Here is a 15528-nt window from a genome sequence, read left to right on the forward strand (position 1 = left end):
TTAGTTGAATTGAGTCCAAAATGTATAATCTACATGATAATGTGGACTCTGAAAGGAAGAAAAACTGAATGTACTGTTGCTGAAAGTTACCTGTTTTTTTGTGCTGTTTCTGGCACAGCACCATGCAACTGGTTAGCATGCATCCAGTAATGTATAGAAAATAAAATATTTGTAACAAATAGAAAATAAAATACAGTTAGCTTTTATTATTAAGGCTTTTAAAAGGCATGCAGAAATTATACAGTGCAGTTAATGTTTCATGCAAGCTTTGGCATGGTTACAATTGTACATTCATTCACATGCTAAGGGGGTAAGGTGAATTCTCCATCTCCATTTCGAGAAAAACTATGTACACCTAGTTACTATCATGGCTACTAAATTTAAATATAGTCTAAATCTATTAACATTAACAAGAACATCCACAATCTGTAGCAGAGATTTACTTAATATTATATATGTTTATCATACACAACCATATTCATACCAAACAGTCTGAGTATCTTCAGAAACGGGTGATGGTATTTTACTATCACTAGCATTTGAATGGGTAAGTGGTGTAGATTCACCACTATTCTGATTCATCTCTACATTTCTGCCATCAGATGATTTCTGATTCTCAGAAGGTAGTTTGTGATCATTCTGTGGAGATTTCACAGATGAATCAAATGTCTTATCAGTTGTCTTTGATACAGGCATTTGGGGCAGTCCACTAACATTGCTGACTAATTCGGTGTTGAGTGCCAAAAATGGCCTGGACAAACGGACTGCAGACAACTTACCTATAATGCTTGTTGATGTGCCCATTTTCTCATTGTACACATTACTACAAGAAAATGTTTTAGTAATAAAATTTGTCTTGCCTGTTCTTGAACTCCTAGGCATTTCTGATTTACATGTAGAATTATCTAGCGTGGCTATCCTACCCAAGTCATTTTCTGACGAGGTAACTGAAGGAAAAGGGGGATAATGAAAAACAGAGGAGTGTTGTTGGGGATTGTACTCACTAGAAGCTGATGGGACGCTTCTGTCACCTGTAGGTGGAGTTGGATCAATTGATACTGGCTGCCTAGTGTCCTTAGACAAAAAATCATGGATGCTTGTCCTCCGAGTAGTTCCTTCTGCAGTCGAAATCACACTGCTTGCACGAGGTAAAGTCGCATAAGGATTACAATCTTTTGATTGTCGTTGTGATTGTACACTTTCTTTAACAGACCTGGCCCTTCCTTTAGTGCCTGCTGTAAGTGTTTTTGAAGAGTTTGCAAAGTTGGCATCTTCCATTCTATGCAAGCTGGGTCTTGTAAGGTGTCCTTGTTTAGCTGACTTTCCATCAGAGAACTCCATTGTGTTTTTCACACTCTGTGATCTGGCAATACCACCGCTGCCTGATGACTGTTTTCTTAATTTATCTCTTCCGACTAATTCAGCATTTTCAGAAAAAAATTTCATCACTTCATCCAAAAGATTATCTTGGCTTGAGGACTTGAGCTGCAAAAGGTAGATATCCAAATAAGTTAATTCATTATCTGCTGCTTTGTTTCTTAATGTTTCTGCAAGAGAGTGTTTCATACTTCGACAGAACAAACATGCATAACCATGATGCAGTTCAAAATAATGGAAATCGTTGATACATATGGTATCACCCAGGTTTAGTACTTTTATCAATATGCTACTAGACTAAGTTTACTCAATAATGGAAAAGCCACAATTTCTTTTTTCAATTTTAAATGCATAAACTTACTGAAAATAAACATTCCTACCTTGACATTTTGATTTCTGTGAATATTTCCATTTATTTTAACATTTACGCAAATATCACTTCTCCAACATCAAAAGGTTCAACCAATGATGATCATTTCACTTTCAGATCTATCCCATAACTTTCTCACTGACTGATTAAAAAACTTCCTTAGCAATCTGAACATCATGTACAGGAGTGCCTAAGCCTGAAATCATTGTGTGGACTTCCGGATTTGGAACTCCCAGTTGGGAGTCCTTGGAAAAGATCCAAGATATAAGAAAAGAACAAGACCGCCTTTCCTTTCTAAGGCTCATTTAAGAACCAATCACCTAAAGACAAATGCACCTTATTTCAGACCGATTGTGGCATTTGAGCAGTCGCCAGGCCAAAAGTTTATACTGTTATTAATAAATAGCTGAGAAAATGAGTGCGTCTGTTTCAAAACAGTGGAAAAGACAATAAATTAGTTGTATACCCATATTATCTATCTTTGAAAAAGCTATTTTATGTAAGACCAGACAGAAAAGAATTAAATTATCCAATTTAAAAAATAAACACCAAAATCACATTATTATTTAAATTAAGTACATTATTTTATTCCAAGGTTATTTATTCCAAGGTTATTTTAATGCTTTAGAACTTGGCATCAGCATACAGCCACTTGTTTCCTTGACACAGAAATATAATGTGCTGGAAGACACAGTTCAATCATGATGGGAAATACACACTGGAGATTTTGGGGTGGGTGGGTGAAAATGCTATAGTCAGATAGCTCTTCAATTAAGTCTTTATCTCCTCAGTGCAAAGTATGTGGTTAAGACACAGTCCAAAGCATTTCACAAGCAATGCAGATTAAAGTCGAGATTAAAAGTGTAACTTTTGAGTTGTTTTGGCTATGGTACTGTCTGAAGATAAATGTAACCTGACAAGGGTGTTGGAAAAATTCTTTAGAGCTTGCAAATACCCATCCGTTGCTCTTTGGGTCACATACTGCAGCAGACCTGACAACAATTTTGTATAGTACTACTGACTCACTATTGGAGTCACAAAGAGTCAGACACGACTAAACAACAATATTGACTCACACTTTATAGTTTTGTGTTCAGAGAACGAGCACCCACACTCTGTCTTAAAAAAATTATATTTATAAGTTAGCTCATTTACTCCTGAAAGACTTTGCTCTACAGGAGATTTGCTCTTTTCTCAGAATAGGTTCATTTTTTTCTTTCCCTGTCTCATAATGTTACTTAAATTCCTACCCTAGGTGTCAATTAATTTTCCTAACCAACTTAATTCTGACCTTTACAAATGTAAAGTCACCACCAGATTTCCTTGTGCAACCTAAAAAGTGCGCTAAGTTTTGCAGCTTTATGTTTTGCCAAGTGAAATTAAGTAGCTTTTCAACGTACCTCACCCGAAGTCCCTTTATTACTTTCTTCCAAGAACTGCTGCAGAGTAACCACTTCACTTCCAGGGGAGTCCGTTTTAATTCTGTGCGTTCCTTGTCTATCCATTGTTTCTGACATTTTAGGATGGAGCATGGGGCTAGACCTGGCATGGCTTTTCAAATACTGGATGGGACTGCTGCTGCTGCTGGACCATGCGTCATGCTCATGAAGCAGGCTAAATTCTCCACTGCTGTGGCTTTGTGGCCTGCTTTGGTTAGTAACTGTGCCTGCTTTAGGGATAAACAGTATTGTCATCTTTATTATGCACGCTACATTGTATTTAAACACTAACAATGCATTATTGGATGTTTTTCCTTTGAAGAGACATTTGTCATAAGGTACTAAAAAACCTATGGGGAAGCCATACGAGAAATAAAGGTTATTAAGGTTCTTCAATGTGACATGGCATCTTTCCAATTAAACACCTCCACCACCTAATAACTTTGAATGTTTAATCTTTTTCAACAAAATGAGATCCCAGACATTAAATATGACCCAGTTCAGCTACAAAGTTGACATCCGCTACTATTTATGACATATGGCAAAAGGTAAAAATATAAAAGATGGAATGCAAATAATTTATTTTCAGACTGATCAAAAAATACCCTTCGAGAAAGGTTTCTTAAAAATGCATTCCGTCAAATGCCTGTATCAGTTTGTCATGACTTGGAGCAGAAACATCCCATTTTGCACAGAATAAAGGTTGAAGAAATGCCAGTTCACATTGTTTCCTTAAACAGATACAAATCAACCAACTGAAAACTGCCCTTTGTGTTATTTTGAATTATTATTATTTTGAAGAAAAACAAGCAGCATACACCATCAATGCTACTGAACTACATCATGCATTACTGCAAGGAATTGTTTATACTGGAAAATCACAAACATTTTAGAAGACCTATCCATATTTTCCATTGAGCAGATACTATCTAGAAATACAGTGAAATGAATTAAATGAAGTTTAAGTAATTCCTTATAAGGCAGTGACTGCTAGAAATCTTCCAGTTTTGCCTTGCATACACATGTTTTACAACAGAAGAGGAAACAGTCCATCCTGTCAGGTGTGTCTCAAAGCAGAGGACCAGAAAAAGCTGAGTGTATCACTTGTCCCTTTGGTTCTACTCATTTGCAACACAACAGCATGAATTCCTCTCTAGAACTATCCATGTATTTATTCTTCATTTGTAGGCAGCGGCACTTTCATCTGAAGAAAGCCAAAGAATAATGCTGATTCACATCTGATTCTAGAGGTCTTATTCCAAGACATTTGCCTGGCAATGAGTTTACTACAACATGGTTAGTAAAAATGGCCTATGTGTCTTCTGCCCAGAATGTAATTTGCTGTTATATTATAAATGTTGGTTTTCTGTCTAATATGACATTTGTTTGCAGGTTAAAGAAGAATTTGAAAGCATTATTCCTTTTTTGTTTTATGTGAGCTGCAAGGCATTGTAATGTATCCGAATACACTACTACACTATATGGATGGATGAATATCTGCAATGTCCTGCATTAATTTACTTTTCCTAAATCAGACATGTGACCCACCTTATTCCAGAGCTTCATCTAAAAAGGAATGAAATGATGAAAGGAAAGGAAAACATGCCCTGAATTCTCTCCCTCCCTGCCCTGGAAATGGGAGGAATGAAGCAGATGTGTCAATTTGCCTGGAAGCATACCTTTGACTTCATGGAGTGAGGCATTATTATTGCTATTGCTAGTGGATGTTCTGCCACTATCAAGGCTGGCTGGTCTGGAAGCTAAATGGAAAAAAACCAGTAGATCGCATGAAGCACATACCATAGCAGATGACACTGCGCCTACTACATTCTGATCACAGAATGCTCTGAGGCAGGAAATCATGCACTACTGATATTGCACAAGCTGAACATGTCTCAAAGTGTGGATTCTGGCAGGTGGGAAAAGGTGGTGTCCCCAGGCAGCCCAAGACAGCACTTTAAGAAAGTACACTAGAAAAGCGAGCAGGTTAGCGAAAGAAGGAACAGAGAAACAAAACACATGTTTTGAATTGTATCAGGTTTATTGATGGGAATAACCAAGGTTTTAAAGAGAAATGGCACCAACATGCAGAAATCAGGTTGCGGTTAAGGCACTTACAAAAGATTTTGACATGGAACTCTGCACGTTACAGAAATGTCACCGACAGGAAGAGAAAGAACATCTGCTCAGGAATGTTCTTTACTCCTAACCAAAGCAGGCGCAGAAGCAGTGTTAAAGGGTTTTAGAAACTGCACTACTGTGATTCAAATTTAACGGAAGTATTTTACAACTATGCCAAAATTTGATAGAGGAAAAATACATTTATTAATAAGATGAATTTTGAAAAGAAGATTTCATAAGCTGAAAGTTCTCACAATTGAACTCTAGAATACTCAGGACTGATGGAGAGGAGAGAAATTTGGGTCCTGTTCAGGTGCACTTCATACTAAATAGGTTTGTTCTGTTTAAGAGTGAAATCAGAGTGAAAGAAATGGAAAAGTTCCCATACAATCAGATGAGATGAGATGTAAGGAAAGAATACAAACATGCACACTTGCAACGCAGGTCATTTTCTATTTCTGGATAAACTTCACTAGCATTTCCGTAATAGGTCTGCTACTCCTTTAAAGCACAAATCTTACCATGAATTCTTGATCCTGTACTAGAATCATCACTAATTCCTTGTGGACTTACATCTTCAAAAGATGTAGCATCTAAAGGGGAAACAAGCACAATTTTGTTGCAAAAACAGACCTTTGAATTTATCATCTCTAAAACACAAGAAATTTTTATGGCTCATTGATCCCCACAAAAGTTTACAAATACGACTAGTTTCCCCATCCTAATATTCCACAAGTCTGCAAATCAAATATTCCAGTTATTTGCTGGAAAAGAATGTGAAATATGGAGCACAAACAGTTTCCAATAACGCTACGGTTACCAACACAACCACACCACACCGTGAAAAGGTTCTACCTATACCTTTATTATTAAGCAACTGCTTGGATCTCAAGCCTGCAGCAGAGTTGACAGTTGCAAAGTTGATGGATGTAGTAGAGAAGGCCATAGATCCCAATTCTTTTCTCCTTTTACCCGTAGATATATCATCAGGACCCTCCAGATGCTCAGAACTACCTGTCCATTGTCCTCCTGCTAGGACCATGGACTGCACCAGGTCATTCATGGCTGGGATGCAAATGAAAGCAAATGAATCAGCATGGTTCAATGTTTCTGAAAAGTTTTATTTTGTACTGTAAAATGCTTCATTTACCTAAGCATCAAGGCATACTGAAAGCTACAGTCCACAAGTTTCTACATGTTAAAACATGCAATTGGCTGAATGAATGAAAAGTGTTAAAAAGCCAAAGCCTCCTTGTACAGATGATTTTATTGCTTTTTATTAGCTACAACCGCCATGCTTGTGCTGGAGTGCTATACAATAAATAAATATATGTTAGAAGCTCTGATATGTTTCGCAATGAAAAATGGAATGAACAGGGAAAGATGAGCAGAAGTGCTAATACAAAGTCAGTGTTGGCAATGATAAGGGGTCCTTCAGTGCAGGTTTTTGCAGGAATAATATTTATTGCATGACAATAGAGGAAAGTATTTAAAATAAATGTGTCCTCTCCCAACTTTTTAAAGAGCATTTCACTGAAGAAATGACAAAGAATACCTGATTTCCCCACCCCACTCCTTCAACTTAGAATGGTAAAACATTTCTAAGGAATAACAGGTCACCATTTATTTTTTGTTTTTAAGCAAATGATTTTCTAGATTTGTACTGAGGTGTTTAGAAAACTGATTACTAGGAGTGGAATTCAAAATGTGCAAATGCATTGAGTGCACTATATCTTTATATGTACACACATATAACACATATATGTTCATATACTTCCCAGAATGTGAACCTATAAATGTGTGTTCATTGTGTGTGTAGATAGATGTAAGCATATGATTACATATACATTTTTATACACCCCAAGAGTTATGTATATTGAGTGCCAAGGTGTTTAGAAACATTGCTTCAGCTCCTTGTATTATAGCAGGACTTGCACTTTGCAAAATAGGAAAAACAGCGCAGTCCACGGAAAGGTTAGTGAAAGTAGTAATAGAAGCCAGTGTAGCCATTTAAAAAGAAGCTGAACTGTCATAAAGTCTTACACATGGAGCGACGGTAGAAGGCCTTCATTTTGTCTTTTTCCTTCGGTCTGTTCCTCAAAAAGGGCAGTCTTTTCAGTGCAACCACTTTTATGTCATAGCATAAGGAAAAACGGAAACGGGAAGATGAAAGAAAAAGGGGAGAAGAACAGATGGAAGTTAAATGTTGAAACTAAGGACAGAAATGAATGCTTGAGTTTCCGCTAGGTGCACTTTATTTACTAAAAGCTATTAATCTCATGTTGCTGAATGGCAATGGATATGAAGCCTTCACTGTGGAACTATCCAAGGAAATACTGGAAACCATGCCTGAGGAATATAAGGAACTTTCACAGTTCACAACTATTGGCTGTCTTAAAAACCAAGCAAAAAAAAGATATAAAAAGAAGCCAAACCCAAACCCAGGCACAAAAATTATGGGCAAGGAGTCAAAAACCAGCAAGCAGGTTTCCTGAGATGGAAAGGTATACTGAAAAAAAAAAAGTTCATTTGGTTTATCAAAGTATCTTTCAATAGGCACTACCTTCATTTCTTGCTACCAAGCAGTCATTGTATTTTTCACATTAATGACTTGTTTTAAATTGTATTAATGTGAACTCATCTTAGTTGATTTAACTTCCAAGAACAGCAGTATCTAACCTTTACCTCCTTTTACACACCATCTGAACATAGGATCAAGAAATTATTGGAATGGAGTGCAGAATACTGTAATATTCTGACTGATTACCACTTTAAATAAGAATTATTGGTTAAATGACATACCATACTGCTACTGGGGTGTGAAGTGGGGGAAGGCACCAAACAGAAAAATGACAGAACAAAGAAACAAACAGAACAGTGACAGTGCGGGAACATTAAAAATCAAACATGTAATAACTGCAGTGAGAATTTTAAATTGCATGTTACAGAAAGCTTTCACATGTTTGTTTGTGGCAGGGTTGAAACCCTATACAAGAAGACCTTGTAATAAAGCAAACATTTGCATTTCAATGTGGCATTATTACTAATCCAGTGCAAAAGATGTAAGCCATGAGTGTACATACAAGCCGTTCATCTCAGTCAAGGAGTCATCCAGTATTATCTATGTATGTTCATTCATGAATAAGTTCCACTGTGATCAATGGTGTTTACTTGCACTAAAACAAGCTGAATGAGAAGACACAGATTTTCACTTACACATGACCTGTTTCCTCATCTGTGTGCTGTGCACATGTGAAGGAGCATTGCCACAGCATGCTTAGTGCAGTGTCCTAGAAGGCATGCCACAGGCTTTCTTCTCTGCTAAACCAGTTGACACCTTGTGTAGCAACTACGGGTGGAAATACATGTTTTCAACAAACATGTATTCCAAAACCCTTCTTTGCAGAGATAGCATGAATGCATTGTATAATATGATAATCTATGTGCATATGGTTAAGCCTTCCAGTGAATGCCAATCCCACCCCCTGCAAACGCCTCTGAGGTGGTTCCTCTTCAGCCAAACCTATCCCACTCTTGATAACTGGCTAGGAGGGGTGATAATAGAAGCATTCAAAGATGTCCTAGAAGCAACTGGCTGGCTGAGGAGTTAAGTATTAGCCCAGCAGGGATCAGCAGTATAAAGGGAAACAAACATGTGATGGATATTCCATGCTTCCCCTGAAATGTGTAGCAAAGTATCATTTACAAGAGTAAAATATCAAATCAAAGTGTGTTACTATGGAAGGTTAACTTTTGTCACATTCAAATCTTTCTCCACAATTTTGGATAAAAACCTCACCTTTTCATTTTGTCTAAAAAGTAATGAAATGGAAACAGAGACTTGTGGCACCATAAAGAATAAAATATTTATTGTGGCATGAATCTCTGAGTCTTTAAAAGGTGCCACAACACTCTGTTGGTTTTGCTGCAACATACTGAAATGGTGCGCCCTGTGGAGGTGGAATAGAAGAATTTAAAATTTGTATACATATTTTGATTAAAAAAGGTTATCCGAGTTGTCTGAAAAAAGTTGCAAGAGAATTGTGGGAAGAGAAGGACTGCAAAAAGCACATAGAAAAAAATATATTGGGCAAGTCAAAATAAATTCATATCTATTGAATACTCCTTCAGTTTTGATATCCAGGTTGTTCTCTTCCCTGTCCCTTCATCACGGAAGTAACTCCCACACATAGATTAGCTACTGCTGATAGCCATCATGAGTGGACAGCTCTGATTCCCCTTGGCAGGAGTGCTTTCACAATATCTTATAAAGAGAAAAGGGTCTAGCTCAAGTTAAAGGCATGATCTTGCAGCAAATATGTCGCTGGCACCCAAACCACTGGATGTAAATGTATTAGCTACATTTTCACAAAATATGCAAATAATATATTTCTTATTCATAACAAAATTCTACGGAAACTGATGCTGAAGAAATGGTCCACAAATACAAATGATCAGATAGGTTTCTCTGCGTGAGGAAATGCAAGTAAGTTATGTGCTGATCAGATACAAGTAACACATCATAAAGTAAAATACAAATAATTCTGGACATATTTTCGAGTTCAGTAGCTACCTAATAATTACCAGTGAAAATATACTGAACACACACATAAACTGCAACCCACAGGTCAGTTATATAAATTCATGTGGGTCCATGGTCTTAAATAGAAATTCTACTTTGTCTCTGGAACATAACTGATCCCAGTGCAAGAGGGAGGTTGAGCAATGAAATTTTTTCGTAACGACTGCACATTTACTGAGCATCAGGATACAAATTTGGAGGAATAAATTGATTAACTGAAGATGATCTGGGAAAAAGAAATGCAGCTCCTAGTGGATTTCCCAAGGGGATTTATCTCATGACAGAAAAAAGATTCCCTGCCGATCACAAACCTTTTGAAAGGAATAATTTAAGGAATACTCTTAAAGACTATTTAGCAATTCTTCAATACTTAGCAATTCTTCAGACCTAACTAGCCTTCCTACCTGATAATGCTAATGGTGGGCGGGGGGGGGGGGGGAATCGCCACACTTTCTCCTCCAAATATACCTGACATTTGCTGCAATGTTTAAAAGTATCCCATCAGAATGGAAATTATCTGTGCAGCAATTGAACAACACATGCTGATTACTCTAGATCACTAAGAGCAAACAATCTTCTAGATTACAGATAGGTAGCCGTGTTGGTCTGCCATGGTCAAAATAAAAAAATTCCTTCCAGTAGCACCTTAAAGACCAACTAAGTTAGTTCTTGGTATGAGCTTTCGTGTGCATGCACACTTCTTCAGATACACAAGAAGTGTGCATGCACACGAAAGCTCATACCAAGAACTAACTTAGTTGGTCTTTAAGGTGCTACTGGAAGGAATTTTTTTATTTAATCTTCTAGATTGTGAAAGTAAAAATCTTTGTAGTTAGGAGGACAGCAATTGTGGACCAGATATCATGACAGGCAACTACTCAACTAATTTGGGACCTAAATTAAGATGTAAAACGCTAGGCTAGTACAAAGGCTGGTCAAAGTCTTCTCTTCCACAGAATTAGTTTCTCTCCTCTTTTAGGTCGCACAGCAAATGTAATCTTCAATCATTAGTAGATCAGTAATGAATCAAAACTGTAAAAACAATTACTCAACTAAAGATTTAAACATACTATGAAGCAGAACGTAATTTCTAATGTTTGTACAGAAATCTATATAATCAAAGCACGCATCATGTGGGGTTTGATTCTTTTCCAGCCTGATCAAATGGAGGAATGTTTACATGTGCACATTTTGATACCATGTAAAAACATCAAAGACATTCATTAAAAAACAACAACACTGTGTCTGCTACTCGGTCATATTGTTCTAACAGATCTTATTTTCAAGATCCCCCAGAATAGGTTTAGGGGGCATGCAGTGCTTCTAGTACAAACGGACATAAATATCTCACTTAATGCTACACTGAATTCCATGTTGAATTCCACCGTAAATATTTGCTTTGATATGGCACTCAAAAACAAGAATATGATTACTTAAGGTTCAAAATTCTATTCCAAAGCAACGTTGGTACAATGAAATGCTGTTAACGATAAAGTGTCACACACCCTGTGTCAGCACAGCCTGGCATACCAGTGAATTGATAGCAGAATGTGATGAAAAGGTATGGGTTAAAAGGAGTGGGAGAAGAGCTATTACAGAGCTGGACCTCTTGCTTCAAGAGTATATATAATGGATGCAGGTACTCTCATGAACCTGCTGACCAGAGCTATGCATGACACTGAAGCTTTGCAAGGCAGATCGATACAGCACAGTCCCCCTTCCATGCAGTATGCCCATAAACATGCAGAAACACACAATCAATTCATCAGCAGTATGAAGATGCTGATAAGGAAGGATGTTACAGGGAACTCTTCACACGCCAAGAGTAGAAATGTAATAAGTGGATGAAAAGAAACAGTACAGAAAAGAGCAATGGTTATGGGTAAAGAAGGGGTGCCAATTTCACCTCTACGTTCAGCTCAGACCCAATTTTTCACTGTCAGTAAATATTGCACCCCTAAAACACATTAAAGAGCATTCCTCTGCTGTAGAGCTTGATTCTCCATTCTTGAGCCTACAGGAACATGAGCAAAATACTTTTAAGCAAACTTCCTCCATGGGTATTTTGAACCTTTTCACCGCATCATGAAGTACTGCATGACACGCTACCCCTTACAAAAATTAAGCAATTTACTCACTGCTGCTTTTCTTAGCCCCCAGGGTCTGACCATCTTCCAGGGAATTTGAGCCCACCGAGGAACTATCTTGACTGTCCTGATGTGGCAGCTGAAGAAATCCTTCACTAGATTCTGAGCGGGTTGGTGTCAGAGTTAGAGACTTGAGGCGTTCTCGGTTAATATCCTTCTTTGATTTTATCAGTTTCCTCATTTTCAGAGTAATCCAATTACCTCTCCTTTTGGAGAAATGAAGAGGAATGCTATATTTAGAACAAATTCTTGCAAATATTTCAAAACAATTAAGTTTCTCTCTTTAAGTAACAAACACTGGCACATTGCTGGCAAAGAAGGAGGGAGAGAAATATGTGGTCATGCATTACCTTCTTGGAGGAGATGGTTCATAAAATTTATACTGATCCATAATCTTTTCTTCCAATTTCTCTTTTTGTCTTCTCAATTCATTTAGCTTGTCACTGTGAAGAAAAGGTAATTGACATGTTAGAAGGCATGTATGTTTCTAAAAGATGTTTTTCCTTTGTATCAATGTGCCTCAGGGACTTTTTAGGACATGTGTGTTTAAATGCAGTTTGCATTGCATCAGGGCATTTTACATTAACATTTTGCCAGAACTCAAGTCACAATATTTTATTTTTAGGAAAATATGGCCACTATGTAGAATAAGAGAAGGTGTTAGAATAAAGTGCTGGGCACATGACAGGATGTTTCATGTCACTCACAGGAACACAGGAAGCTGCCTTATACAACATCAGACCATGAAGCACGGGACTGACAGCAGCTCTCCAGGATATCCAGAGGAGATTCTCCTAGCCCTACCTGGAAAAACTAGGAAATGAACCTGGTACCTTCTGTATGTATTCTAACACTGAGCTACACCACTGTCTTCTCTCCATTACAGAAGGTCACACTCCCCTTATTTTAGACGGGAACACTGGACGTTTGCCGTGAAGGTTCCTTCTGGTTTGGTTGAATAACAGGTTAGGAAAGCAGGAGGAAGGCAGGGATTAAGTCACCTAGATTTCAGTTGTAGGTCTGGTGCTCTGAGATGCTTTCCCAGTTGTCTTGCTTGCTATAAAGCACAGGGAAATGTGATCTCAGGTGCCTAGGAAAGACTTACAAGCCAAGGATGGAAACGCTCCACCCCACATTAGGCCTAGCACAATCTGGAAGATGGTACTATAAGGGCCAGAGACTAGGAAAACTTTTCTCTATCCACTATCCCCATGCCATGCATGATTTTATAAATGTCTATTTTTCTCGCATTTTCTCGAACAGTCCCAAATCGTACAATCCTTCCTCACAGGGGCATTCCTCCATCCCTTTTATACCTTCAGCAAATGCATGCTGCAGCACAAATATCTTGAAGGATTGCTCCTTAAAAAAAACCTGCCAACATAAGGAGAAAACAGGTGGCTTATAACTTCCCATAAGAAATCTCACTGCTCTTCTGATTCTAGCAGTTTAAGGAACAATAATTCAACATCATTCCACAGTAAACTTTATTTCACAAGGAACAATACTGATTAAAATCCAACTACGAATGAACATTTTCATCTGTTGTTAATGGAATGCACTGATTAACATTTCCATGATTTATTTCTATTCGAACATCCAACTGCAGTTATGCTGGGTGCAACTAGTTCACCATTTTTGATACCCACATATACTGCCTTTGTTCAACGTGGAACAGATCTTTGCTTTCCATATTCTGCTCTAATAACGTTCTGTTTTGCAGCATTAATGTCTGTATTTGATCCAACAGGTGTCTGTTTTCTTCTTCCAAATTTCCTTTTAGCTGGCTAAGCAACTGTTGAAATGTACAAAACACAGTATTTTAGTGTATGCAGTCTGCCCAACTTTCTGTTTATAAAGTACAAAAGAAAATGAAGTCAAGAAGACAAGTCAAATAGTAGAGACAGCAATAGTTCAGTCACCAGAGCATGAAGCTCTTAAATCTTGGGGTCAGGGGTTCAAGCTCTGCTATAGATAAAAGATTCCTGCATTACAGGAGGCCGGAGTAGATGACCCTCATGGTCCCTTCCAACTCTACAATTCTATGATTCTATTATCTGGTTTTTGTAAATAATTGTAAATTGCCTTTCTTCCAATTGAGGAGAGCAATCTGAAGCTTCTGTTAAGGTCCTAGCATCCTTTTAGCTTCTAACCAATGAATCCACTGTTCAAGCCAATAAGAAAGGGAGCAGAATAAGTCTGGCTCTCTTCAGGATATCTCATACCTCTTCCTTGAACCTTCAGCTTTTGTTTAAATGCAAAAATGTTATTCTCTCTTTATGTATGAAACAGACAGAAAGAAAACCATGAATTCAATATTTGGAATTATGGAGTAAGAATCAAACTTTTTGCTTTCATATCAATGAGTGCAAAGAGACTAGGTTGATTGATATAAGAGGATACATGCAGTCTTAAAGCAACTTGTCAGAACACCGCCACTAATTCCTTAATAAAATCACTAGAACAATTCCAGAATAAGCAGAACGACTGACCTAAGTTTGTTCCTAACATGATACAAAGACAGCTTCAAAACTATTAAGATATATTACTAAATTCAACTATTACAACCCTTACAGAAAACTCATAAAGATAAACACATTACTGTAGAAATCTAAAAAAGCCTCTTTTGTCATGAATAAGCAGGGCTATAATAAAACATTACTGAAGAAATGCAAACTCATTACCTCACACTGATTATTCAGTTTTGTATACGTAATATCCAGCTGTTGGTATTGCTCTTTGAGTTTGGAAAATTCAGCTTCCAGCCTTGTTTGTTCCAGTTTAGAACTGTTCAGTAATGTTTTCAAATTCTTATGATCCATTTGGAGAATTTCATTTTCTTTCAAAAGCTGCGTATATGTATGATTCAATCTGTAATTAAAAATGGACAGAAAACAAAATTAAAGTAGGTTTTCACAAAATTAACAATTAAACAAGTGTCTGCACAGTTATATCATATGCTCACATTTAACTAAAGAGAGATTTACATTGTCATAATGTTTGTAGCAGTATCTTATAACCAATTTCTATGAGCATACTGTAGATTGTATTTTTCTTATTCTAACGTATTAAGGGTTTCTAACTTTCATGCATTGTGTTAAGATCAGGGTAAATGCAAAATATAGTTGGCACATTTAATCATACACTTTAATTCAGATAATTATTCATTAGCTTTGTTTTCTTACCTGTCATTTTCCTCACAAAGCTTTTTGTATTCCGCTGCTACTGTTTCATGCTTTTTGTTTTGCTGTAGCATCTTCTCTTGTTCTGCTTTGAGAACTTTTTCCAGTTCTTCTAATTGCACTTTTTGTTTCAGCAACTGATTGTATCTGTCAAATGGATTATATAATATTACTAATTCTATTCTCAAGTATTAATTACAAAAGGTTATTATGAATACAGCTTCCACTTTCAACACGGCTGTGATTATAAGGATTTAAGATCTAACATTTTAAATAATTCAATAATTATAAAATATCTGGATTTTCAGAT

At 37.1% G+C, this 15528-nt stretch overlaps 1 protein-coding gene across 5 annotated transcripts in view; it reads right to left on the reverse strand.

Annotated features, from left to right (window-relative positions):
- Positions 1-15528, reverse strand: part of CCDC88A (coiled-coil domain containing 88A) — an 82495-nt gene that overhangs the window by 8381 nt on the left and 58586 nt on the right. Inside the window, exons 21-31 of one of the 5 annotated variants that reach the window (XM_083493997.1) lie at positions 15222-15365; positions 14721-14907; positions 13686-13831; positions 12387-12479; positions 12028-12242; positions 7351-7434; positions 6169-6372; positions 5829-5900; positions 4866-4946; positions 3148-3416; positions 1005-1485 (exon numbers count right to left, since the gene is read on the reverse strand). In XM_083493997.1, the coding sequence (XP_083350123.1) occupies positions 1005-1485; positions 3148-3416; positions 4866-4946; positions 5829-5900; positions 6169-6372; positions 7351-7434; positions 12028-12242; positions 12387-12479; positions 13686-13831; positions 14721-14907; positions 15222-15365 (1976 nt within the window). Of the gene's footprint in view, positions 1-186; positions 1486-3147; positions 3417-4865; positions 4947-5206; positions 5648-5828; positions 5901-6168; positions 6373-7350; positions 7435-12027; positions 12243-12386; positions 12480-13685; positions 13832-14720; positions 14908-15221; positions 15366-15528 lie in introns of those variants that run through there. The other 4 variants (XM_083493995.1, XM_083493998.1, XM_083493996.1 and 1 more) reach the window with 4 other exon arrangements.

This window comes from Podarcis liolepis (assembly GCF_965112155.1).
Source record: "Podarcis liolepis genome assembly, chromosome: 3".
Classification (NCBI taxonomy): Eukaryota; Metazoa; Chordata; class Lepidosauria; order Squamata; family Lacertidae; genus Podarcis; species Podarcis liolepis.